At 33.4% G+C, this 23,437-nt stretch overlaps 2 protein-coding genes across 3 annotated transcripts in view; both read left to right on the top strand.

The window, feature by feature from the left end:
* The window catches only part of slc35f1 (solute carrier family 35 member F1), a 97,560-nt gene extending 88,465 nt beyond the window's left edge, over positions 1–9,095 (top strand). The window contains 2 exon segments of the mRNA XM_058754888.1: positions 7,764–7,911; positions 7,914–9,095. Coding sequence (XP_058610871.1) covers positions 7,764–7,911; positions 7,914–7,987 — 222 coding nt within the window. The 3' untranslated portion in view covers positions 7,988–9,095.
* A 677-nt stretch (positions 9,096–9,772) lies between these two features.
* On the top strand, positions 9,773–23,316 carry si:dkeyp-114g9.1 (uncharacterized protein LOC555399 homolog). Of its 2 annotated transcripts, XM_058755114.1 has the most exons (9): positions 9,773–10,120; positions 15,477–15,762; positions 15,838–15,960; positions 16,761–17,018; positions 17,800–17,891; positions 18,672–18,853; positions 21,579–21,748; positions 21,938–22,006; positions 22,783–22,908. In XM_058755114.1, the coding sequence occupies exons 1-8, from the start codon at positions 9,851–9,853 to the stop codon at positions 21,964–21,966; spliced, it is 1,410 nt and encodes a 469-aa protein (XP_058611097.1). In that variant the 5' UTR covers positions 9,773–9,850; the 3' UTR covers positions 21,967–22,006; positions 22,783–22,908. The 2 variants fall into 2 exon arrangements, with proteins under 2 accessions (XP_058611097.1, XP_058611096.1); XM_058755113.1 differs by lacking the exon at positions 21,938–22,006 and having other exon boundaries at positions 9,776–10,120; positions 22,783–23,316.
* The last annotated feature ends 121 nt before the right edge of the window (positions 23,317–23,437 follow it).

Here is a 23,437-nt window from a genome sequence, read left to right as displayed (position 1 = left end):
AGTCCGTTTTCCGTCTATTATAGGTCATTTTAGGTAATTTGAGTGTAATTAGTGGGTCAAGACATGCTTTTCTTTGTAGTTGGTCTATGCTGCACAGCTAACTTGGTTAGCGGAGTTTCATGTTGCATTTTGAGTTTGATTTCCATAGTCAAGGAGCCATTGATTTTCTGAATTTGGAAATGTTTTGAGATAAGCGAGTGTAAATTACATTAAAGAACAAGAATAAAATCAAGATATAAGTGAATGTAGGGGTGAGTTTTAGATCATTTAGGTAATTTCACTATTTTGGATTGATTTGGCATTTCAGCAATTTCAAAAAAGCTAAATGTTTCAAAAATGGTGTTTTAATTAAAAATGAATGTTATTTATTTCAAAGAGGTGCCTTTTGTTTGATTCTGGTGTAGCAGTTGCTTTTTATTAGTTAGTTTGTGTGCCACTCTAAAATAAATTTTGATAAAAATGACTATGATAATATAAAAAAGGTTTACAAAAATGTAAACAACAAAAATATAAAAAAGCTACTTCAAGAAGGTAAGGAAATTGATGCTCCACTAATTGTGTTAATTATTTTTAACATATTAAACTGAAAATATTGAATAATAAGAATTTTTCACATACATTTTTCATATACAGTATAGCCACTGATTTTCAGAATTTGGAAATGTTTTGAGAAAAGTTACATTAAATACGAAATAAGTTAAAGAACAATAAGGAAGAAAAAATACCATTGGATATAGTGTTAGGGAGGAGTAGCTAACCAATAGTAGTGTCGCTACTAACTTTCTACTCTTTTTTTCAGTAGCGTAGTAGTTATTAACAATCAGTAGCCGTTTTTAAAATACTGTAGCTTTTCCAGTAACTTGTACTAAAATGCAGTTAGATATTTTTTATGAAACCAAATATTGGATTCAGTCATTTTATCAACTTGTTTTCTTTCAATCAACACAGGTTTTGTATGGCTTCGTTGATTTGAACCTATGCACCTCAAAACTGAGAAGTTGTTATACCCTGTTTAAACAAAGTCAGTACATTTTAGGGAACACTTTACAATAAGGTTCATTAGTTAACATTAGTTAACTACATTAGTTAACATGAACTAAAAATGAACAATACTTCTACAGCATTTATTAATCTTAGAACAAGAATTTTCAGGAAATAGAAAATTCTCTCTGGGTCAAAATGAACATGAAAGGTAGACAAACTATAAAGCCACAACAAGTTTTATTCTTTGAAAACCCTCCTTTAACAAATGGCTGTTTGTCTCTTGGACAGTACAATCCATCTTTGGTTCATAACTTTCATTTTGAAATATGACATTCAGAACACCTTGCATATTACAGTATGATTTATTGCGAGTATGGCATCTTTTTTTTTTGACAGGTTGTAATTACATTACTGTACCCTTATTGAAAACTCTTTTCTCCCCTAATGCTTGGGGAAAAAGGGGGCACCATGTGTCTGGCTTGAAATAGCAGGCACTTTATCATAGTTATGCTGGCATGTAGCACCACTTGATATATTTAAATGAGCAACCTGACACACCGGCGATGTAAGCAGAATATATTCCTTTCCAGCAGATATTACTCTTGCCGGCTCTAATACCCTTGCAGTACTGGAAAATCACTCGGGCTGTGCTCGATCTTCCATACGTTTGCCAGAACCATCTGCCTAATTTCTATCCTGTGGTCTGCACTGAACTCTCAGGTGTGTTAACTTTTAAAAACCTCAGGCAGGATTTAAAAATCCTCTAAAGGACAGGCAGGATTTTGCCACATTTTTTTCTGCTATTTTCATTTTGAAAGATTTTTCCACCTCACTGTAAAACAAAAAAAGGAATTATCTCCCATATATGTTTTATCTCTCAATGTGACTTTGTTTCTCACAATTGCAACTTTGTACCTCACAATTATTATTTTATATCTCACAACATTACTGTATATTATCAGTTAGAACATGAAACCACACAATTGTCATTATTTCTTTTACTTGCATCTTTATATCACAACTGCAAGTTTATTAGTAGTCATTGTGATTAAACATCACAGTTGCTTATTTTCTGATAATTGTGCATATTTTCCATCTTTCTTATCTCACAATTATTATTTCTCACAATTGGAACTCAGCATTACCTCAACATTAAATCACATAATTGTCTCATTATTTTTTCAAAATTGCATCATTCTCACAATTGCAGCTTCATTACTCTTAATTGTGATGAATATATAACTGCAACTTTATGCTTTTAATTTCAACTAACTTTGCTAATATTTGTGACAATCACAATTGTGACTTTTTTTCATTCTTGCGACTTCATAAGTCAATTATTGTAACTTTATCTCTCAAATTTGCAACATTAAAGCACAAAATTTCTATTAGCATAATTGCATTTTTATTTAACAATTGCAACTTTATTTCTTGTAATTTCAGTTTATTGATGTGATTATTTCCCACAATTGTTACTTTGTTTCATAACTGCAACTTTAAACTCACAATTACAATTTTTTTTTTTTTTTACAAACTAAACTTTATTTCTCAAAATTAAGATTTTATATCTCACAATATGACTTTATGTCTGTAATATATGATATAATATTGCAGCATTATATTACACAGTTATTATTTCTCACAATTGCAAATATAAGACTCACTTCTCACAACTTCATCTTTATTTCTTGAAATTGTGACGCTTTCCCAAAATTGGTAAAAAAAAAAAAAAAAATTCTCCAGTGACTTCATTTTCTAATGTAAACTTTATCTCACATTTACTTTTTTTATTTTGTCTCTGAGCTGGAAATGGGCTGTCATAAATCAGCCCTACACTAAAAACCCCTTTAAAAATAAAGGTTATTTATCAAAGAACATTTTCCCTTATCAAAAACCATTTTGCTGTATTCAGTTCTCCAGTTGTTTACATGCTGTTTTAGAGATTAAAAAGTTTTTGAAGTTACATCACAGGTTCTTCAGTTCATCTAGATACCATCTGAGGAATGAAATAGATATCTTCAGATGAAAAGTAAGTCCTTCTGGGTTATTTTTTAAGTACTGTCCGTCCTAAACCTCTCGTTTTTAATTTATTCATTTTTCCTGTGTATCCATGCACATGCTGACAGATTTATACAGACTTGATTTTATGAAAAGCAACTCTGGATATGCATAAAAGCCTCACCAAGACATAATGTGACTTGCCTTTATTGATTTATTGGAAATATTTATTCTGCTGTGATGCTCGAGGGGGGAAAGGCAGAGGGCTGCAAACTGCGAGAAAGTGTCAAAGTTTATTTAAAATTCTCTGTGGAGTTTCTCTAGACTTCAAAGGCCTAATGTCTATCACTTTAGGGCTTTGGAGTGTATGTGCTAGCAAATATTTATGAGTGTGTGTGTGTGTGTGCATTTTTACACGAGCGGCCTCGGCTCAGTGTGGCGGGAAGCGCCAATGGTCTCATGGTGGTCCTCTCTGGTAGAGTTTTTAGATGTGATGTGATCAGCTAATAACACTAAAAGCAATTGCATATGAGGCTTAGTGAATCACGCATATTTTGATACTTTGAATCTATGCAAAAACATGTTTCATTCCCCCAAAACTAGCATAATGATGTTTTCTGATCAAACACTTTCATACTGAACATTGTTAGTGATTTATTAATGGTCTGCGAGCTTCCAGCATGCTTTGCAGCATTAAATGAGCGTTAATACAATACAGTTACTGTTACAGATATTTTCTTACACTGAAAAAAGTGACAAGTTTACTTAACTTAAAAAAATTGAGGAAACCCGTTGCCTTAAAATTATTAAGTAATAATTTTTAAAAAAGTTAAGTGAACTTGACAATTCACTTAACTTATTTTTTTTATTATTATTATTTACTTAATAATTTTAAGGCAACGGGTTTCCTCACACTGTAAAAAGTGACAAGTTGACTTAAAATTATTAAGTAAATAATTATTTTTTTTTTTTAAAGTTAAATGAACTTGACAATTCACTTAAAACAATTGATGAAACCCATTGCCTTAAAATGATTAAGTAAATAATAATTTTAAAAAATAAGTTAAGTGAATTGTCGAGTCCATTTACCTTTTTTTTTTTTAATTATTATTTACTTAATAATTTTAAGACAACGGGTTTCCTCAATTTTTTTAAGTTGTCTTAAAATTATTAAGTAAATAATAATTTTTTTAAAAAAAAGTTAAATGAACGTGACAATTCACTTAACTTATTTTTTTAAATTATTATTTAATTAATAATTTTAAGGCAACGGGTTTCCTCACACTGTAAAAAGTGATAAGTTGACTTAACTTAAAAAAATTGAGGAAACCCGTTGCCTTAAAATTATTAAGCAAATAATAATTAAAAATATAAGTTAAGTGAACTTGAAGGCAACGGGTTTCCTCATTAAGTTAAGTCAACTTATCACTTTTTACAGTGTAATTTGTCCTGATGTACTGTAGTTGTTCGTTATTTGTTGTCTGATGTTAAAAACACATCTTTTATGTTTGCTGTTATGTAAGAAATCTGTAGTTTCCTCCAGAAGAATTTTTAGGGATTAGGGATATTACAGTTAATTAAAACTAAAACCATAAAAAACATTAACAAAATGTTAACTGAAATAAAATAAAACATACTAAAAACTTTGCCAAGAAACATTTATTATTTTTATTTAGTTTAACTTTATGTACTAAAATAACTAAAACTAAGGGGACGTTTACACAACACCATTTTCAAATTTCGACCATAAACGGAAAACTTTTGATGTCAGATTTCAAAATAAAAGTTTTTGAAAATGATACTATTACTGTCTTTGTGTAAATGCTAATGTTCAGTCTACAGGTATGTGCGCAGGCGCATATTGTTTCTTTACAAAGTGACATACTGGCATGGCATGAATAATACAGTGTTTTAGTCATTTTCATGGATCCGTGTGAATGGGGATCGGTTTGACAACGTTGTCATCTGTAAACAAATCTACATTGATGTCGTGTAAACGTACCCTAAAACGAAATATATAAAAATGTATAAAATCATGTATGAAAACTAATATAATAATAATAAGATATTACTACTAATGTATGTATGTATGTATGTATGTATGTATATATATGTGTGTGTGTGTGTGTGTGTATCTATATCTATATCTATACATACACTCTCAGAAATAAAGGTACAAAAGCTGTCACTGGGGCGGTACCTTTTCAAATGGTACATGTTTGTACCTAAAGGGTCCATTTTGGTACCTTAAAGGTACATATTAGTACTTAAAGTGTACATATTTGAACCTAAGGTACCGCCCCAGTTACAGCTTTTGTACCTTTATTTCTGAGAGTGCATATATAAAGCAAATTAATAAACATGACAGATAAACACAACTATATTACTAAAATTTAATTTTAAAATGTAAAATTTTTTAAACAAAAAAATTTATACAATAAAAACTAATTAAAATTATTAATAAAAAATAGCATCTCGATACTAAAATAACACTGGGCTGAACATGCAGTGCATGCAGTAAACAAAATTTAAAAGCTACTGGGGAAATTCAAAATCCTAATGCATCAGATTTGCTTGTATTTGTTTGTTTGTTTGTTTCTTTCTTTTTTAATTATTAACTCTGCTGAATCCTGCTCTTATGGGCTAGAGCTGAAGGCCGCATGTAATTGGAAGCCCTTTGTTAGTCACAGGCGTTATAGATGGGCGGCACATGGCTCAGAAATGGACCATGATAGAGCTGAGAGGCCATTGTTCATAGCACAGCTCTACTGCCAGAACTGATTGTTGTGCTTATCCACACCTCAGACCCTACGGATGAAAAACTATTGATGTGATTTGGAGATTGAGTGACGGCAAATAGAGTGAAGCTTTGGCATTTCAGTTTTCAAAGTCGTGATTGTTTTTCAAAGCGCTGACAAGGGTATTGAGTCCCTGCTTGACCATAACGCAAAGCAAAATATAATGCACTGCTCAAAAATGGCATTGTCAGTGGTGCAGATTTATTTTACATTACGTAAAAAAAAAAAAGAAGCTCTTAGCAGTCCAGCATCTTTCTAAGATTCAAAAAACATAGTTGGGCAAAATTCAGATTTTAAGATCTGGCTCACTTTCAGTTAATGAGTGTGAATTTCCATCTTCCATCCTAAACCTGTCATGTAATTTGGGATAAATTAGAGCATTCTGGGAAATTAAAGTGTTCTTCCATGACCCATTAAGTTAAGATAAGCATTCCCGTGACATTAAATCACATTAATGCACATGTTTTGCCCTTTGGTCTCACAACATAAATTTTAAACTATTATTAAATTATTAATGCCATCCCATCATAATTACAATCTCAGACCTCCTGCCTTGAACAGTAGACTCACACTGAGAGTGAATCATTTCTCTGGACATGCTTCGCTCCATCTCTAACACAACTGCTGCTTTTGCTCATTAGTTCATTCCTGGTAGAATCTCTCCTGTTGGGCCTGCACATATGATTCCCTCATGTTCATTAACGAAATATAACTCTAATGTGACACATTTATAGGAGCAAACAATTTATAGGAGCAAGCAATGGCTGTCATTACACTGTATGGAGCATCTGCTCAAAAATTATATTCTGTCATTATTTACTCACCCCATTTTGTTCCAATCTGTATGCTGTTATTTTGTCTGTGGAAAACAAAAGGAGTGTTTTCTTTTCCATACAGACACTTTTGACTTTGACTGTCAAGTTTTTCTTTTTTTTTTTTAGTTCCATAGAACAAATAACAGCATGCATATTTGGAATGATTTGATTTATTATTAATAAATTATGATTTGCCGTTTTAAATCAGTGTTCTGTTTAGAATAAACCATGATTTAGAAGTCACTATTCTATTTAAAAGTAGTAAATTATGATTTTAAGTTTTAAAACATTTATTTAGAAAGAATAAATCATGATTTAGTTTTTGATCAGTGTTCTGTAGTAGTAGTAGTAGTAGTAGTAGTAGTAGTTTTAAAATTTGAAGTTTTAAATTAGTGTTTTATTTAGAATTAATAATTTATGATTTAAGCTCTTAAATTCAGTGTTCTAGTTCAAATTAATAAACCATGATTTACCGTTTTAAATCAGTGTTCTGTTTAGAATGAATAAATCATGATTTACAGTTTTAAATTAGTATTCTATTTTAAAGTAAAGTAAATTATGGTTTGAAGTTTTAAATCAGTGTTCTATTTAGAAGCAATAAACAATAATTTACAGTTTAAATCGGTGTTTTATTTAGAATTAATAAATTACGGTTTACAGTTTTAAGTCACTGTTCTGTTTAAAATTAGTAAATGATTTAAGAATTTAAATAAGTGTTCTATTTGGAATTAATAAATCGTGATTTACATTTTTAAATCCGTGATCTTATTTAGAATTTAGAATTAATAAATCAATTAATAATTATTACTTTAATCAGTGTTCCCAATCATTACTTAAATCAGTGCTCTATTTAAAATGATGTGTTTTAAAGTTTTCGATGAGTATTCTATTTGAAGTAAAAAAAAAAAAAAACGATTTACGGTACAAATCAGTGTTCTGTTTTGAATTAATAAATCATTGTTTACAGTTTTACAGTTTAAAATCACTGTTCTAATTAAAAGTAGTAAATATTCACTTTATGATTTAAAGTGTTCTATTTAGGATTCCTAGATGATGATTTGAAGTTTTAAATCACTGTTCTATTTGGAATGAATAAATCATTATGTTGAGTTCTAAATCATTCTTTAGACACTATATGAAGTTCATTATGTTGTTTGTCTGTCTTCAGTTTTCAGGCCTTTACCTGCTGTCCTTCATCATCATCATCCTGGGACTGGTCCTGTACTCCTCCTCCTCCACCTACGTTGCACAGGATCCTCGCGTTTATAAACAGTTCCGCAACGTGGGAAACACTATCACAGACACGCCCACCGTGGGGCCCTGGAGCCTTCAGTGACCTATACGAGCCTGGGTCAGGAAATAGAGGAGGAGCCTCGCGTAAGAGTAGCCTGAAGGGGGCGTGGTCTCTCAAAACCAATCATCCACTGCCCGGCCCAGCAGTCTGTAGAAAAACGAATGATAATGATCACTGAATGATGTAATCAACCACGTAGCAAACGAGTACACTGTGATCACGAACTGTCAATAGGTAGCAGTGACTTCTGTATATCTGAGATATCAGATCCATTATGTATAGAGATGATTTCACCTCATTGCCTCTTTCCCCTCGGCAAATTAAGTGTTTAGAAGGATTCGTGCTGACTGTTTTGTCCAAATGCTCAATTGTGAATGTTTTATTTTCTTATACGAGCACAAAGGGTTCGTTGTATTTGAAAATTTGACATGGTTTGTTTCACTACAATTTCATGAATATTTTACATTTTAAATGAGATCTATCTGACGAAAACTGCATTCTGAGTTTTACAATGCTGATTTGAGCCAGTGCCTTGCCATGTAATATTATTGTGGGTTACATTAGCCAATGAGAAATCATGACTTAAAAACAGTGTCATCAGTACTGGACGTCATGTCAGGATTGCATATTGTATTATCTGCTCTAAATGATAAATATTTCCATTCATCAGTCAGAAACACAAAAAGGGTAAAAAAAAAAAGAAAAAAAAAAAAGATTTTACACCCTTTAACTGTACCCTCATACATACTCATTTTAAATTTGTCATATTTTGTTTTAATTCTGCCAAGAAAAAGGGTACATGCATTTGTATTAAATATAAAAGTCTGTGTAATAGCAATTGATTGTAAACTTGTAAACTATTTTACTGCACTTGTCTTTGTTTTATAAGCAGCTCAGTCTTAATTATCATCTTATTTGGATAAAATCCAGTACATGTAAAGTATTCTGAACTGATATCTTGAGGTTTTTTTTGTTTTAATTTTTTTTTTCATTCTTAAGTTGTCATTTAAATATTGGAAATTCTTAATGTGTCTGACTTGCTTAAAATAAAGTATATTTGTCTTAAACTCAAAAAACACAAAAGGCCAAGACTGGGAAAATGTATTTGACCTTGCATAACATTACATCAAAATCAAACTTTTGCATATCAGACTATGTAATGGTGTAAACTACAATTTAAGGGGATGGTTTACCCAAACATGAAAATTCTGTTATCACTCACTCTTATGTTGTTCCAAACTGATATGAACACAAAAAAATGTTGAAATAGTTGTGCAGTCCAGTGTCCAGTCATTTGACGGTAGCCATTGACTTCCAATGTATTTTTTCTATTTTATATATGGAATAGCTACTATTTGTTTACTCACATTAAAAAAAAATATATATATATATATATCTTCTGATGTATTCAACAGAAGAAGGAAGCTCGTACATATTTGGAACAAGTTGAGAGTGAGTAAATGATACTAATAAAAGCATAATCCCTACAGCAGACAAAAATAGGCTCCTAGTATATTGACCCATGGGGAACTTCAGGTGCAGGACAACAGCAACATTAAAAGTAAAATTCACCTCTAACATGGTGAATTCAAGATATTCAAGAATCAAGACGGAGTGTAGAAAAGATTAGCATTACAAACACACTGCAAATAAGAAATGCGTTTTTGTCATTGCTGTTGGGAAATGAAGTTTTTATCTTATGAATATTTATTACATAACGTTCCAAGAATGCCTACCCGATTGGCTTGGCGAATTAAACGCTTGCCGTGTGAATGTTAATTAATTTAAGCAGGTATGTTGCCAAGCAACGTCGGCGTGACCTCATTTATATTCATGAGCTACTAATATTCATGAGCGACTCCTTAGAGATGTATCTCCCTATGACCTCTCTCAGGTGGTTTCTTCCTAACCTTTAACACCTGAGAGACGCCTGCAAGCAGCGCGGTGACACCGGCGCAGGTATGGCAGACTTCAGCGCGACCTGGGAGCGTGAGTTGCTGGAGCAATTCTCCTGCCTGACTGCCGCCACAGACGAGGAGCCTCATCTGAATACAGCAGATATTACTTCGGAAAGCAGCGACAAAGCAACGGGCTTATTGCATTTAAGTGATGAAGTTCTCCTGGTTATACTGAGGAACTTGGACCCAGTGTCGCTGCTGAGGCTCGGCAGCACGTGCAGCTTATTGTTCCGAGTTTGTTCGTGCAACTCTCTTTGGACCACACACTTCCAGGTATGATTTGCGTGGGAATTCGATTTTTGATTCATCACAGTGAGTCGAATCTTTTACATTCGTTAATTCTTACTTTATGCACTATACATACATACCTAAGGCAGTAGGTCGCGAACAGTGAACAGCGTGTTCTAGGTAAATATTTGAATCATGTGTCAAAACGACTTGGAACAATGTATGACACTGAGCAAGTAGTTATAGAGAAAATGTGACCCTGGACCACAAAACTAGTCATAAGGGTCTTTTTTTTTTTTTTAAATTGAGACATCATCTGAAAGCGGAATAAATAAGCTTTCCATTCATGTATGGTTTGTTAGGATAGGACAATATTTGGCCAAGAGACAACTATTGAAAATCTGGAATCTGAGGGTGCAAAAAAAAAATTGAGAAAATCGCCTTTAAAGTTGCCCAAATGAAGTTCTTAGCAATGCATATTACTAATCAACAATTAAGTTTTGATATAGGCTACTTGCAGTAGGAAATTTACAAAATCATGGACCGTGATCTTTACAGAATATCCTAATGATTTTTGGCATAAAAGAAAAATCGAACATTTTGACCCATACAATGTGTTGTCGCTATTATTGTTACAACCCGTGCTACTTATGACTAGTTTTGTGGTCCAGGGTCACAAATAAGAAAACAATTATAATATCTTATAGAGTTTTAAGAATTTCCTTGGGTCGTTATTTGTTTAGTTATGTGAATGTAACTGAGTGATCTGACAGGTAATCCATGTATAAAGGCCCGTTCATACCAAGGACGATAACTCTAAAGATAACAGCGTCCACACCAGCGAACTATATCCTCTGTTTATTCTAAGCGCACGCGCATCTGCCGCTTTAAAGGGGTCATATGATGCTCTTATTAAAGATCATTATTTGGTGTAACAGAATGTTGGCATGCTTTAATGTTCCAAAAACATTTTTCAAATACTGTACATTATTGTAGGTCCTCTATGCCCCGCCTCTCTCAAACACGTCGCTTTCTACAAAGTCCCTCCTTCCGACAAGCGCAGTCTGCTCTGATTGGCCAACTGACCCAGTGCATTGTGTTTGGCCGAATACCGCAAGCACTCGGAAATGTAACGCCCCTTTCCATAAGTGAGCTTCAGCTTTCAAAATAAATTTAAAGGGGTCATTCTACAGAAACGTCCACTTTTCTGTCCCTAGACTTTAAAGAAATATTACAATTGAAATACACATTAGGGATACAATTATTATTTTTTTTAATATATTTTAAAATGAAACAATATGTTAATTGAACAATTACACCTTCCTGAGCCATCAATGTGGCATTATTATTATTTTTTAATTATATATAATTCCAAGTACCACAAAACTGCTTGTCCCCACAGCCATGTACAGCAGGAAAGTGCTTTATTTTGAGGTCAAAAACAGGATTTTCTACCATTTTAAAATACAAAAGTCTATTCATAACTATCAAATATATGATATAAATGGCATAATAAAACAAAATGCCAAATAAATATTATAAAATGTATAATGAAAATAGTGGTCCCCTGGAGTTGTCACTGGTGTTACAGCTGAACAAAAGTCTTTTATTTTGGAATAAAAAAATCACACTGATGACATCACTCGACTTCCTCCTTCCTATTTTCTAAACATCTATGAAAAAAGGCCCATGTTTAGTCCACTGTTTCTTTTCAGTTATGAGAAATTTTCTCATTTATCTCATGATTTCATATGAAGCTTTTAGTTGATGTCACTGGTGTGACCTATTTATTGTTAGGGAAATGTAAAAAAAACTGTAATACAAATTGATTAAACTACTTAATTTAGTGAGTATACCATGATTGACAACATGTGGCTTGATACCTTGCAGCAGACATTTTGTAAAATGCATTTTTCATGAAAATTGTCACTGGTGTTACCTTCCTTATGGATAACACCAGTGACGATCAGTATATCAGGCCTAATGTATGTCACTGGTGTACTGTTACTCTACTGTTTTTGTCTGTCACATTAAATAAATAAAACACAATCTCCTTATTTCTTGCATTTTCATTATTTTTCTGTAACTCTGACTACATGTGCTGAGAATTTTATTTTTAGAAATATTTCATAAAAACTTTTAATATTGCTAAAGAAGGTAACACCAGTGACAAAAAATGATACATATGGTCTTGAAATAATTGCACAAAAAGCTAAAAAATATATAATTAAGCTGTCATTTATATGTATTCATAAAGTCAAAAGGTAATCTAATAATGTGGTCTAAGTTTAAATGTAAAAAATAAATAAAAATTAAGACATTTTGCTATACCAAAAGTGGACGTTTCTGTAGAATGAGTTAATAATGTCCTTAGTTTTACCATCAGTTCAAGCCCGAAAGTGGAACAGAGTTGCGTGACAGACACCGTGATGAAGCTATGTGTTTGCACACAAGCCGCAATTAGCCTTTTTCACAAGAATCGGAAATTATGTCAGCACAGGGTAAAGTTAGTTCCTTTACAGGTCTGCGCCTATTATATCAGTGTGCCCTTTTCTCAATTAATGCTTCTTACCTTTTCTGTTTTCCAAGTTGTTGTGTTATAAGCTATAAAGAAATATAATTTTACTTGTTAATTTATATAGCCACTCAGACCGCTGACTCGAGAGATAATGCGCTTAACATGGCGCTGGATGGATCTATTATCCGTCTCCAGCAAAGTCCCTTTTTTAAACAGTCTTTGATCTCTGGTACATTTGAGCGTATTCTGTTTTTTTTTTTTTTTCAGTCATTTCCACTCCAATCACTACATCATGATAAATTACCGTATTGTCCCGAATATAAGACGACCCTGATTATAAGACCCCCTTTTTCCAGATGTACCTTTTGGAAAAAGGTTTTTTGAAACCCAAATCTTGTTTGTTGTTTTCTGTTTTTTTCCTATTTTAATTTTTGTTTTGAAAGTATGGTAAATACTGGTAAAATGTACCAACAATGACATTGAAAAATATACACTTTTTGATATACCATTGAAAACAGGTAGCCCATCTGAATTATATAACATTTAGGCTATCCATCTCATAGCCTACCAAAATGTTATTAACAGTAGAAGTGAAATCTTATTGTAGTCTTCAAATCTGGGTACTGTCTTATGTTTTAAAATCACTTGCAGAGGAAGTTTGTTCCCATCAGGCTAACATGACAGTCACGTCTCGTGCCCCTGTAAGCTTTTCTTTTTCTTTTGTTTTCACTCGCGATCTTTACAATACACATTACATTATTTTATGGCACACTCGTTTTATGCGTTTTTGGCGCCACCTATTGTTGTGGGTGTATTACTGACATGTCAAAGTCTAGACCCCGAATATAAGACGACCGCTTTTTTCAGATGTATTTCCAAGAAAAAAAACATCGTCTTATATTCGGGTCAATACGGTACTTAAAAATGACAACATTTATGTCCAGATGCACATTTTTCCAAGGATACATTAAACAATTCTCAGTCCGGTTGAAGCCTATTAAACTCAACACAACAACGTAACGTTAATCCCAATAGAATAGGAAGGAACAAAGCCATGAATCCGAGTCATCTCTTGCTTAATATGTATTTCCCAGGGCACATTATACAATGTACATTTACTCCATCACATTAATGCAAAGGAGAGCAAGTAGACAATTCAACATTACTTTTTAATAATAATAGCGGGAAAAAAATCACGTGGAGAGTCATAATGCACAGCCAACACCAAACGGACAGAATGGCAAAGCTAACTGAACTGCCACCATTTAGAATTAAACAAACTTGTATTTGTGATTACCCGAGCTGACCAAACAGTTAATTGTGAAATGTTTGCCCTTTGTAGAGTACAGCACGGGCAGTTAGAGCATTTTCATAGGATCTAATTTGTAAAAAAAAAAAAAGACTTTGATTCTCGAATTCATTCTTTTTCAGTACGGCCGCTGTTGTCACCGGAAAAACTTTTACCCTGCAAGCGCCAATCCGGAAGCCAGAAACTCAGAAGTGTGAAAAAGGCTAATTAAGACAGTTGACTCCACTGTGATTTAGGGGGGCGTGGCAGAGTCTTAACTTTGATAAAGAATATCTCTTTGGTTTTGAGACTTTAGTCTTTGCAACTCCAGGGATCTTATCTATGCATAATCAGCTTGTAACACCCCAAAGAGAAAGGAAAACTTGAAATCGCATCGTATGACCCCTTTAAATTCTCGAGCTTGTTATAGCAGGATGGATTCTGATTGGATGTCAATGTTTGTATCGTTCATCAGCTGGAAAAAATCGTTCTGAAAGTGATTCCAACGATATCTTTTCTTTGTGCCTTTATCGTTATAGTTGTGGTGTGGAATCATTCGAAAATGATTTGAGTACTTGGTATGTTTTTAATTTGGGCTATTTTTTTTAAATAAACGGTAAGAAAGACTCATTTTGAATTAGCTTTTTTGCGCATTTCTGTGGTCATTACATTTTATTTACTTTACCATTTTTGTTTTTACTTTTTTTTTTTTTTTTTCTGTTTGCAATTTAAACGGTTCTCAGAGGTTCTAATTTTTGTCATACACCAGCAAAATATAATCCTGAATGGACACCAAAATCCACAATCAGCATAATGGCAATCCAACTATATGTGGGCCAAAGATGAAAAAGGGTTTAAGCATAAAAACAATAAGTGCAATACTGCTTTAAATTGTTGCCCCAAAAGTTTTCTGTTTAATTTAATTGCAAATTTGTTTTTGTTTTTCTGCGCAAAAAATAAATATCATACATTTTTCCCTGTTTTACAGAAGACACCCACTAAAATGTCATTCAATGTAACAATCTTGTCAGGCATATTTACTACAAAAATCAATTTATGACACATTAAAAGACTAATTACTTTCACCCCAAATAGTAATTAGTTGTAATTTTACATTTTTAAAATTTGCAATTGTCCTAAGTTTTGACCATTTGTCAGTAAGAATACTCCAATACTACATTAACAATAAAATTTAATATGCTCCCTTATTCGTTTATATTTTAGTCAGAATGAGCATGTTGTTTGGATTTTTACATAAATATTGTATGACACTGAATGACAATGTAACATTATTTCAATCCAAATTGACATTTTATTCTCCCAAAAACTTATTTGAAACCTTAAAAGTAGACACTTTACTTACATTTAATGTGCTTTCTATGGACACAATCACTTTTATAAATTTCTTTTGATGCGGACATCTTAACATCTTTGAACCATGTTCCTAAGAATTTAAATAATTATTACATTCATGAGGTTTGGGAGATTTTATTTATTTATTTTGACCTGCAGGCTTGAAGTGATTTAATTAGTGGTCCTAACAGACTATTCCAGTGGTCCCTTGCGTGCTTATTCTCTCCAAAATCTCTCCACAGGATTCGTTTGGGGTCAGTCTGTCATATACCCAAGCCCGGTGTCCCGTAACGGCCAAAACTGCCTTCCGTCTGGTTTTTATGTGGAGATCCCTTTTCAGAAACATCCACTGTAACCGTGCGTTTCAGGAGAAACTCTTTGTGGAGATCCCACTCGCGCCGCACAAGTACTGGATCCAGTGGCTCGTGTTGGAGGAAAATGTTCCCTTGCCTTCAGTGAGGCTTCCCTGCAGCGATGTGGAGAAACTGTGGGGAATCACTGCCGATTTGTTCCAGGAGAAATTCCAAGGTGGTCATGCTCTTAGCTGTTACATGGGCTTTCCATGTTTAATTTTAGCCTAACATGTGGTGTTCTGTTTCCCAGAGAAAACTGAAGATTGTGACACCCTCAAGTTTGAATGGAGAGAGCTGTATCATCTTGCACTGACGCATCATGGTAGTGTCTCACTGGTCTTTCAGCATGTTCTCAGCCAGAACCAAAACAGTGGTGAGAGATTTGCATCCCATTTCATGAAACTAGATGTGAAACTTGTCGTCTTGCCAGGTTTTTAGGAAGCTTAATGGCCAAATAAAAAGTGAGATAACGTTGCGAATATTGTGATTTAATATTGCCAAAATATAATATATTATGCAATATATCGCCTTGCTTTAATCCTCTGTGAGTGCTGGAGTGAATCCAGTCAACTGCAGTTTGTTCTCTGGCACTTTTGCATCGCATTTAGACTCTGAAAAGTCTGACTCAAGCCAACTGTACTGTATTGTCTTCTTAACCAAAAGTACATGAGGGTGTCTGGGTGCTCTTGCTGGTCTGGTTGACTTTTTATACGTCTTTGCTTTCTCTGTTTTGCTTTCCCCCCTTTGAAAGTGATGGGATTTCTAAAGAAATATGTATTAATCCAATTTTTTGCACTGGTGAATCACTTCAAACTGCTGTGATGGAAAGTTGGGGTATGACACACAGTTTTTGAGTGATGTGTCTGAAGAAGGACTGTGACTCATAGTTCAGGCTCACCTGGTATTTCCTGTTTCTTTTAATGCTCTAGTATATGAAAGGCCCATGTTCTATAGCTGTTAGCTTTGAACAGGATGTAGTGCATCCTGGTCAGACTCGGTGATGATATAAAGGTCTTTCAAACTTCCACCTGAGGTTTTGGAGTTCCTTCTGTAAGGTTCAACTGTACAGATTTATTTATGAATGCATTTTATTGCAGTGTTACTTTTTCTGCCCATTAGCTTTCAGTCTGTAGTATTGTTGGCATTGACAATCATTTTATGTGCTGATTTTAGAGCACATAGAGCTGGAGTCCATGTACCATCAGTACGTCCAGTGCAGGTTCCAGTGGCTCTTCACATATTGGTTGTTTCGTCAGCCGGCTCCGTACAACAAGCAGCTGCGATCCATTTTCCTGCAGTGGAAGAAGCACAGCAAGAGAAAGGTGGCCACCTGGGGTGAAACCCTGTGTGATGTGAGGTACCTGGCCTCCCTGCACCCCATCACCAAAGACTACTGGAGAGGCCGATTGGCCCGGGGAGATGAGAGCCTCGGTAAGTTATTTGGTTAACTAATTTAAAGGTGATGTTGATGATTTTTATTAAGATTTATTGAATGGCTATTATTATTATTATTATTAATGTTTTTTCTTAATATTAATATTGCTATTATTTTGCTTTTACTTGTTAAATATCAATAATAACTTTAGTATGTTAGCACGTAAACAGATTGCAAAGCTTTATATAAATTTTAGTGGTAGTGTTTATTTATTTTAATAGTGTTGTTATTAATGTTAGTATGTTCTGTGTAAACATTGCACACCTTTATGTAAATTAGTTGCTTTGTTTTATTAGTGTTTATTTATTATTATTATTATTAATAATAACTAGTGTTTTATTTGAACAGATTGCATACCTTTTATATAAATTAGTCACTTATTTATTGAACAACACTTAAGTTTTATTATTATTAGCTTTGTTAAATGTAAACACAATGCCATTATATTATTTATTATTATTATACCACTACTAATACTGTTATTGTTATTATTAGCCTATTATTTGTAAAACTGCTTTTTTCCCCTCTACCTTTTGTTACTGGCATTTGCAAAATCTATTATTGGTCAGCCTCTGCTGGAGAATTGGCTTGATCTGCAAAACTTGCTGTATTTGATGGTGTTTTGTTTTCTCTGACGGTCTCGTGTGGTGCTCTCTCTTGAGGAACTATGCCTGTACCAGTCCTTTGGCAGGAAATCCGTCTGTAGATCAAATGTTACTGCTCCAGTCTCTTGGAGTATCATCTCATGTTCTGACTCTACTTGTTTCTCCTCATCAGGGATTCAGACTGTCAGAAACTACTTCTCCATGTGCAAGTCTCTCATGGCCTGGATCTTGGGCCGCGACTGGGGCCGACTGAAGCGAAGAAAGGTACGTCTATGGAATACATGCAGGAAACTGAACAATATTTCAGTCTAAATTTTAAAAGGTTTTTTGTTTTTTTTGACATGAAGTCCTCTCTCCCTGGTGTGCATTGTGATGTTTGAATAAATTTGACATGCTGTCTTTCCAGGGACTAAGTTTTCTTCACACATGATTGTTCCCTGTTCTGTTCCAACTGATATCTGTCTTCCCCATCTGAAAAATGCCAAATAAGTTCCTCAGAGGACGTGATCTTAAATATTCCAGCAGTGCTCATCTTCTGCATTCATTAGCCAGGGAAAATGATTTCACAGGTCACGGCGTGAGCAGACGCTCCTATCTAATGGCTGCCTAAATGGATTATAGACGTATCGGTGCATGTCCCAGTCAATTACATCGCACGTCTGAGCATACAAGCTCTCCTGCCATTATACGCCGTTTTACAACACATGTGACCATTGAAGGACACACAGAGGACCAGAGAGACATTAAATGTGCATTTTATTGTTTTTCCAACAAAGGTTAATATAGTCAGTTTCGTTTCAGGGTTTTCATGTACATGTCCTGTATGTGCTTTGCATAATCTATATGCTTGATATCAGCATAGTATGACTAGGATATTAAGATATTTTAATGCTAATTGGATAGTACTTTGTGTGCAATTTATTTTATATTTTTTTGCACTTTTATTAATATGCAAATTTGGTCTTGTTCCCCTATGCATGCCATTTTTCAGGAGCAAGGTCAGGTGGAATATTGTTTGCTGATGGAGTGATGTGTCATTGGCAGGTTTATGAAGACACACTGGAGGGTGTGTATCTTCTGCTGAGACGGGAGATGCAGGAGACGCTCATCGAGCATGAGCGCTTCTGGCAGGTGGCCAAAGTCCAGATGACCCGTGTCTGTACGCTGGAGGAGACGGCTGCAAATTATGTCAACTGGAAAATGATTGAGTCGCTCCCCTACTACAAGTCAGTCCTGCTTGAGTCTGTTCAATTACTCTGTCTGTCTGACTTTCTCTCTTTCCCCCAAGAATACAGAATTAGGCATATAATGTAATGAAAATGACTCGCTGATGTTTTAATGTTTTAAAAATTAAATTAACTGATTAACTGATTAATTTTATTTGAGATTTTGTAAAATCTTTTACACATTTAAAATTAAATTGTTTAAATACATAATGTTAGCTTGATTTAATTTATTAATATCAATTTGTGTGCCTAAATGCAAATAAAATTTAATTTAAAATAAAAAAACCTTAAATTTAAGCTGACCTTATGTATTTTTTGCTTGTATTTAAATCCATAATTTAAAAAATATATTTATCATCTAAAAATCTTAAATTCAAGCTGACATTATGTATTTAAATATATAAAAAATATAAAGTCTTAATATTTTACTTTTTTTTTTTATTTATATAGAATAGTCTTGCATTTAAGATGACATTAATGTAAAACGTTAGCTTAATTTAAGATGTTTGTTGTTTATTTTTTGGGATTAATGAGTTTTTTTTTTTCTTAACTTTCTTTAAATACATAGTTTTTTTTTTTTTTTAGATAAATAAAAACAATCTAACTTTAATGTTTGTATTTAAACATTTAAAAATACTAAACTGAGCTAATGTTTAATCATTTTAGATAAATACAAAAAAACACAAGATTTTCATTTTTTTCCCCCCTTTTAAATGAAACACAACACTTTTTTTTAACCTTTAAAAATGTATTTAACAATTTTATTTAAATGAAGCTAGATGTTTTTTTTATGTGCTTATTTAAATACAAATTTATAAATAAAATGCAATGCTATAAATTAAGCTGACATTAAATAATTTATTTAAATAAGCTTTTTTACTAAACTGATTTAACAAAGTAAGCAGCCTAATTTTATGCAGCGCTAATATTGACGGCGATTTATAGTCTTCAGCACATTGTGCACAAAGCAACTGCTTTGCAAAGCTTATTTTTATAATATGGTGAAAAATCCGAACTGATGCAGCGTTTTGCTTAAATGAGGCTCTTTCACAATTATCATGTTAAATTAGTGACACTTATTTGCTGGTACCCATAGGTGGTACCATCGATCACTATTTTTAGGCTGTAAATTGTTGCTCTATTACTCGAATTGCTGTCGTTTCCATTAAAAACTAGTGGTGAAAGTGTTGAGCTTTAGTAGTGGTTGGCTTTCAGCCTGGGCTTTGAAGCCTGGAGAGTGCGCTGGGTGGAGATACGAGCACCGCTAGCAGCTTCAAACAAATAGCCCACAGTAACTTGCGGCCTGAGATCCGCAGCCAGTCGATGACATCTTTGAAGTGGATGGTGACTGATCTCAAAGAGCATGGACTGAACTCCGCTCTAAAGTCAGCCTGATCCCACAGCATCAGAGAACAGTAGTGTGAAAAGTTAAGTGGGATGTTCCTTGAGGCCGATAGTCTTGCATAAGCAGATGTGTGAGTGATTGAAGTGGTAAAGTGCTCACTTGACGAAACGAGAAGACCTGAATATTATAGTGCTTTTTACCCATACTGGACAAACATTTTCATGCTATGGCACTTTAAAATAGTTTTTAAAAATTTTTATTTGTATTTATTTCCATGCTATGGCACTGTATTGTTTCTTTTCATTTGTGTGGGTGTCTTTTATTTTCATACTTTCATGCTGTGGCCTTTAAAAAAAAATATATGTATGAAAAGTGAAAATGCAAACACTAATAAAACAAAAAAATTAGTTTGCATTTTTTTCATGCTATGCCACTTACATTAAAATAAAATTTTAATTGTCATAGCATGGATTATATATTTATATATATGTATGTATATGTTTGTACTTCGTTGTCTTGCAAATATTTGTATTAATGTTGTTTATTTTTATTTTAATATGGCACTTTAAAGCGTGCGTGCCATAGCATAGAGGATAATAATAATAAAAGGGTAACACTTTACAATAGTGTCATTTGTTGACTAATGTATTAACTAACATGAACACACAATGATCAATACATTTATTACACTTTATTCATCTTTGTTAACGTTAGTTAATAAGTTGTTCATTGTTAGTTCATGTTAAAAAACAAAACAATTTTTATTCCTTTCAGTTTTATACAAATATAATTTATTAATGTTTGTGCATTTTAATTATATGGCACTTTAAAGTGTGTGTGTGTATATGGATGTTTATACGTATATATTTTTTTTTTTTTTTTGCACAAAACTCTCAAAATAAAATGTATGTAGTTTAGCACTTCCCTACTATCTTATCTGTCTAATTGATCATTTGCATTCAAACCATCAGTCCTGCTTGGCTGGTTTTAAATTGAGCTAATAATCCGCATTTGAAGAGCTATATGTCTGCGCATGTGTTTGCATGTTTGCTGCACACAAATTGAGTTTTCTTAAGTGTTTTTTCTTCCAGGGTGTTTTGTTTGAAGCAGTAGTAGTCATTATACAGGAGCAAATCTCCAGAGACTGTAAAGATGAATGCCTTGTTGTTGAGAAGTGCTTGAAAAATTACTTTCCCCGCAAAAGCCATTACATTGTTTTTGGTTTTTAATTCTCATTGTGGCTTATTAATAAAGGTTGTCTTACTTCCCAAGCTAATGAAAAAACACATAATTAGACTTGCCTTGCCTTGTGTAGCTGCTTTCATAATGGCTTTCCAGCTCATGCATATAATGTTTGTTTTCTTTTTTCTTCTTTTTAAGGCTGTATCTGGTGTCTGGTAATTCGGTGTACCTGGATCACGTTCAAGGTTTCTTGCGTAGAAAGAAGCTGATCCGGAATTGGATTTACCTGGAGGAGAACAGCTGGGCGAGACAGTTGCTGCCTGAATCGCTCTACACGCTGCTGGAGTTTGACACCAAGATCTCTCAAGGTGGGTTCAGCTAACATGATGTGAACAACACGTGTAAAAGGACCCTGAATCGATCTAAATGACTGCACAGCAACCGTACATAACCCAGTAGCTCATATTGTGATTAATTCCCATATTGAATTAGTAAGCTTTGCCAATGGGGTTTTGTTGTCTTCCGAGACCCTCAGGTCTCGTGTTTCCTCTTATCAGATCATCTTTATGCTGATGCTGTCTTATAGAATGCTGCTCATCAAGTTCATCTTGGTTCAGCAGATTTTTGTAAGTGTGTTGGTGTTAATCCAGTCCTCCGTGAACGGTCAGGACCACACAGAGTTCATGACATTTGTATAAACAGGATCTTTTCTATCAAAGCGTCTTACAAGTTTTATGTAAATGCCTGTTTTAGTACTTGCCAAATTTTGTCCAGTTTGTGATTTGATTAATGTAATGAAAGTAAATAAGAAAAATCTAAAAGATGATTATTATTATTATATTGATGATGATGATAATAACAACAATTTTATTGTTAATATATAACATGAAATATTGACATCCCATACCATGGAAATCAAAACATTATTAAAATTAAAAATAATTTAAGAACCATGGTATGGAAAAAAAAAAAATTCTAATGTATATCATTGTTATATACATATACATACTTTTTTTTTTTTTTTTTTAACTGTTTGCATTTTGTTTTCATGCTGTGGGATTTTTAGGATTAAAGTGTAGTAGAGTGAAGAAAAATGCAAACATTAATATTCAATATTCTTTTTAATTTATTTTTCTAAAACAAAATATTAAATAACTTTTCATTGTAAGAAATATTGAGAAATGTATATAAAATTCTTAATATAACATTTTGAAATTCTTTGTCTAGTGTTTACAATTTTAAAATGTGATTTTTAGATAATGTTTTTAAATCAGCAATTGTGTACACATTTATCATGAAATTGTATTGTGTATATCAGTCACCGCCTGTCTACATATTGTATATGAATTGGCCTGATGGCCATCAAACATTGATAACCTCGATGTGTGTTTTGTTTGAACAGAGAGTTTGCATGGGGACTGTCTGACGGCACAGCTGAGTCGACTCATGTGGCTGTACCTGAACTCTGGGCAGGAGCTCTATCTGCAGGCGCTGAAGGGAATGGTGCTGCAGTGCGCTCAGGACTGTCTTGGCCATCTCAACACACTTCAGGCCTGTCAAGTGCCTGTGGCCTAGGCCTCATACACTCACACAGACCTCTGAAGTGTTTTAACTGTCTTTTTATAACATGCCTATGATGATTTTTTATTTTTAAAACTTTGTATTTTTAGATTTTTTAAATTTTTTCAAGCTTCACTCAAGTTGTCAGTCCTCAGGTTTTAGTGCACACATTCATTCTCAATTTATGTCGGAGTAAATGCAGTGCACATACAACGGAAATTGTTTTTAATGTTGTATTGGTTTTAATGCCAAATGATCACTAGTCTCCATTTGAGATGCTTTTATTGTAACTATCATGTGACTTTTTACCATGGTACACTGCAGGGTTGCTGATTTATTAAAGCACCTCTATGCTCCACTTAAGTCTTATTGTTTTTCCTTAAGTTTTGAAAAACCCTGAAGTACAGATGAAACCCAGTGCATTTTTATTTTTATATAAGTTAATTAGTTTCTGGAGAGAAGGCATTTTATATATTTGATTACTGCCTAGTTTTTTT

The sequence above is a fragment of the Onychostoma macrolepis genome, chromosome 20 (genome assembly GCF_012432095.1).
Source record: "Onychostoma macrolepis isolate SWU-2019 chromosome 20, ASM1243209v1, whole genome shotgun sequence".
Lineage (NCBI taxonomy): Eukaryota > Metazoa > Chordata > Actinopteri > Cypriniformes > Cyprinidae > Onychostoma > Onychostoma macrolepis.
The sequence above is the reverse complement of the archived record's forward strand: the minus strand, read 5'-3'. Positions and strand labels throughout refer to the sequence as shown.

Coding starts and splice junctions, on each gene's coding strand:
- si:dkeyp-114g9.1 (XM_058755113.1), top strand. CDS start 9,851: ATGGCAGACTTCAGCGCGACCTGGGAGCGTGAGTTGCTGGAGCAATTC. Junction 15,763..15,837: donor GTTCCAGGAGAAATTCCAAG/GTGGTCATGCTC, acceptor TCTGTTTCCCAG/AGAAAACTGAAGATTGTGAC. Junction 17,019..17,799: donor CCGGGGAGATGAGAGCCTCG/GTAAGTTATTTG, acceptor TCTCCTCATCAG/GGATTCAGACTGTCAGAAAC.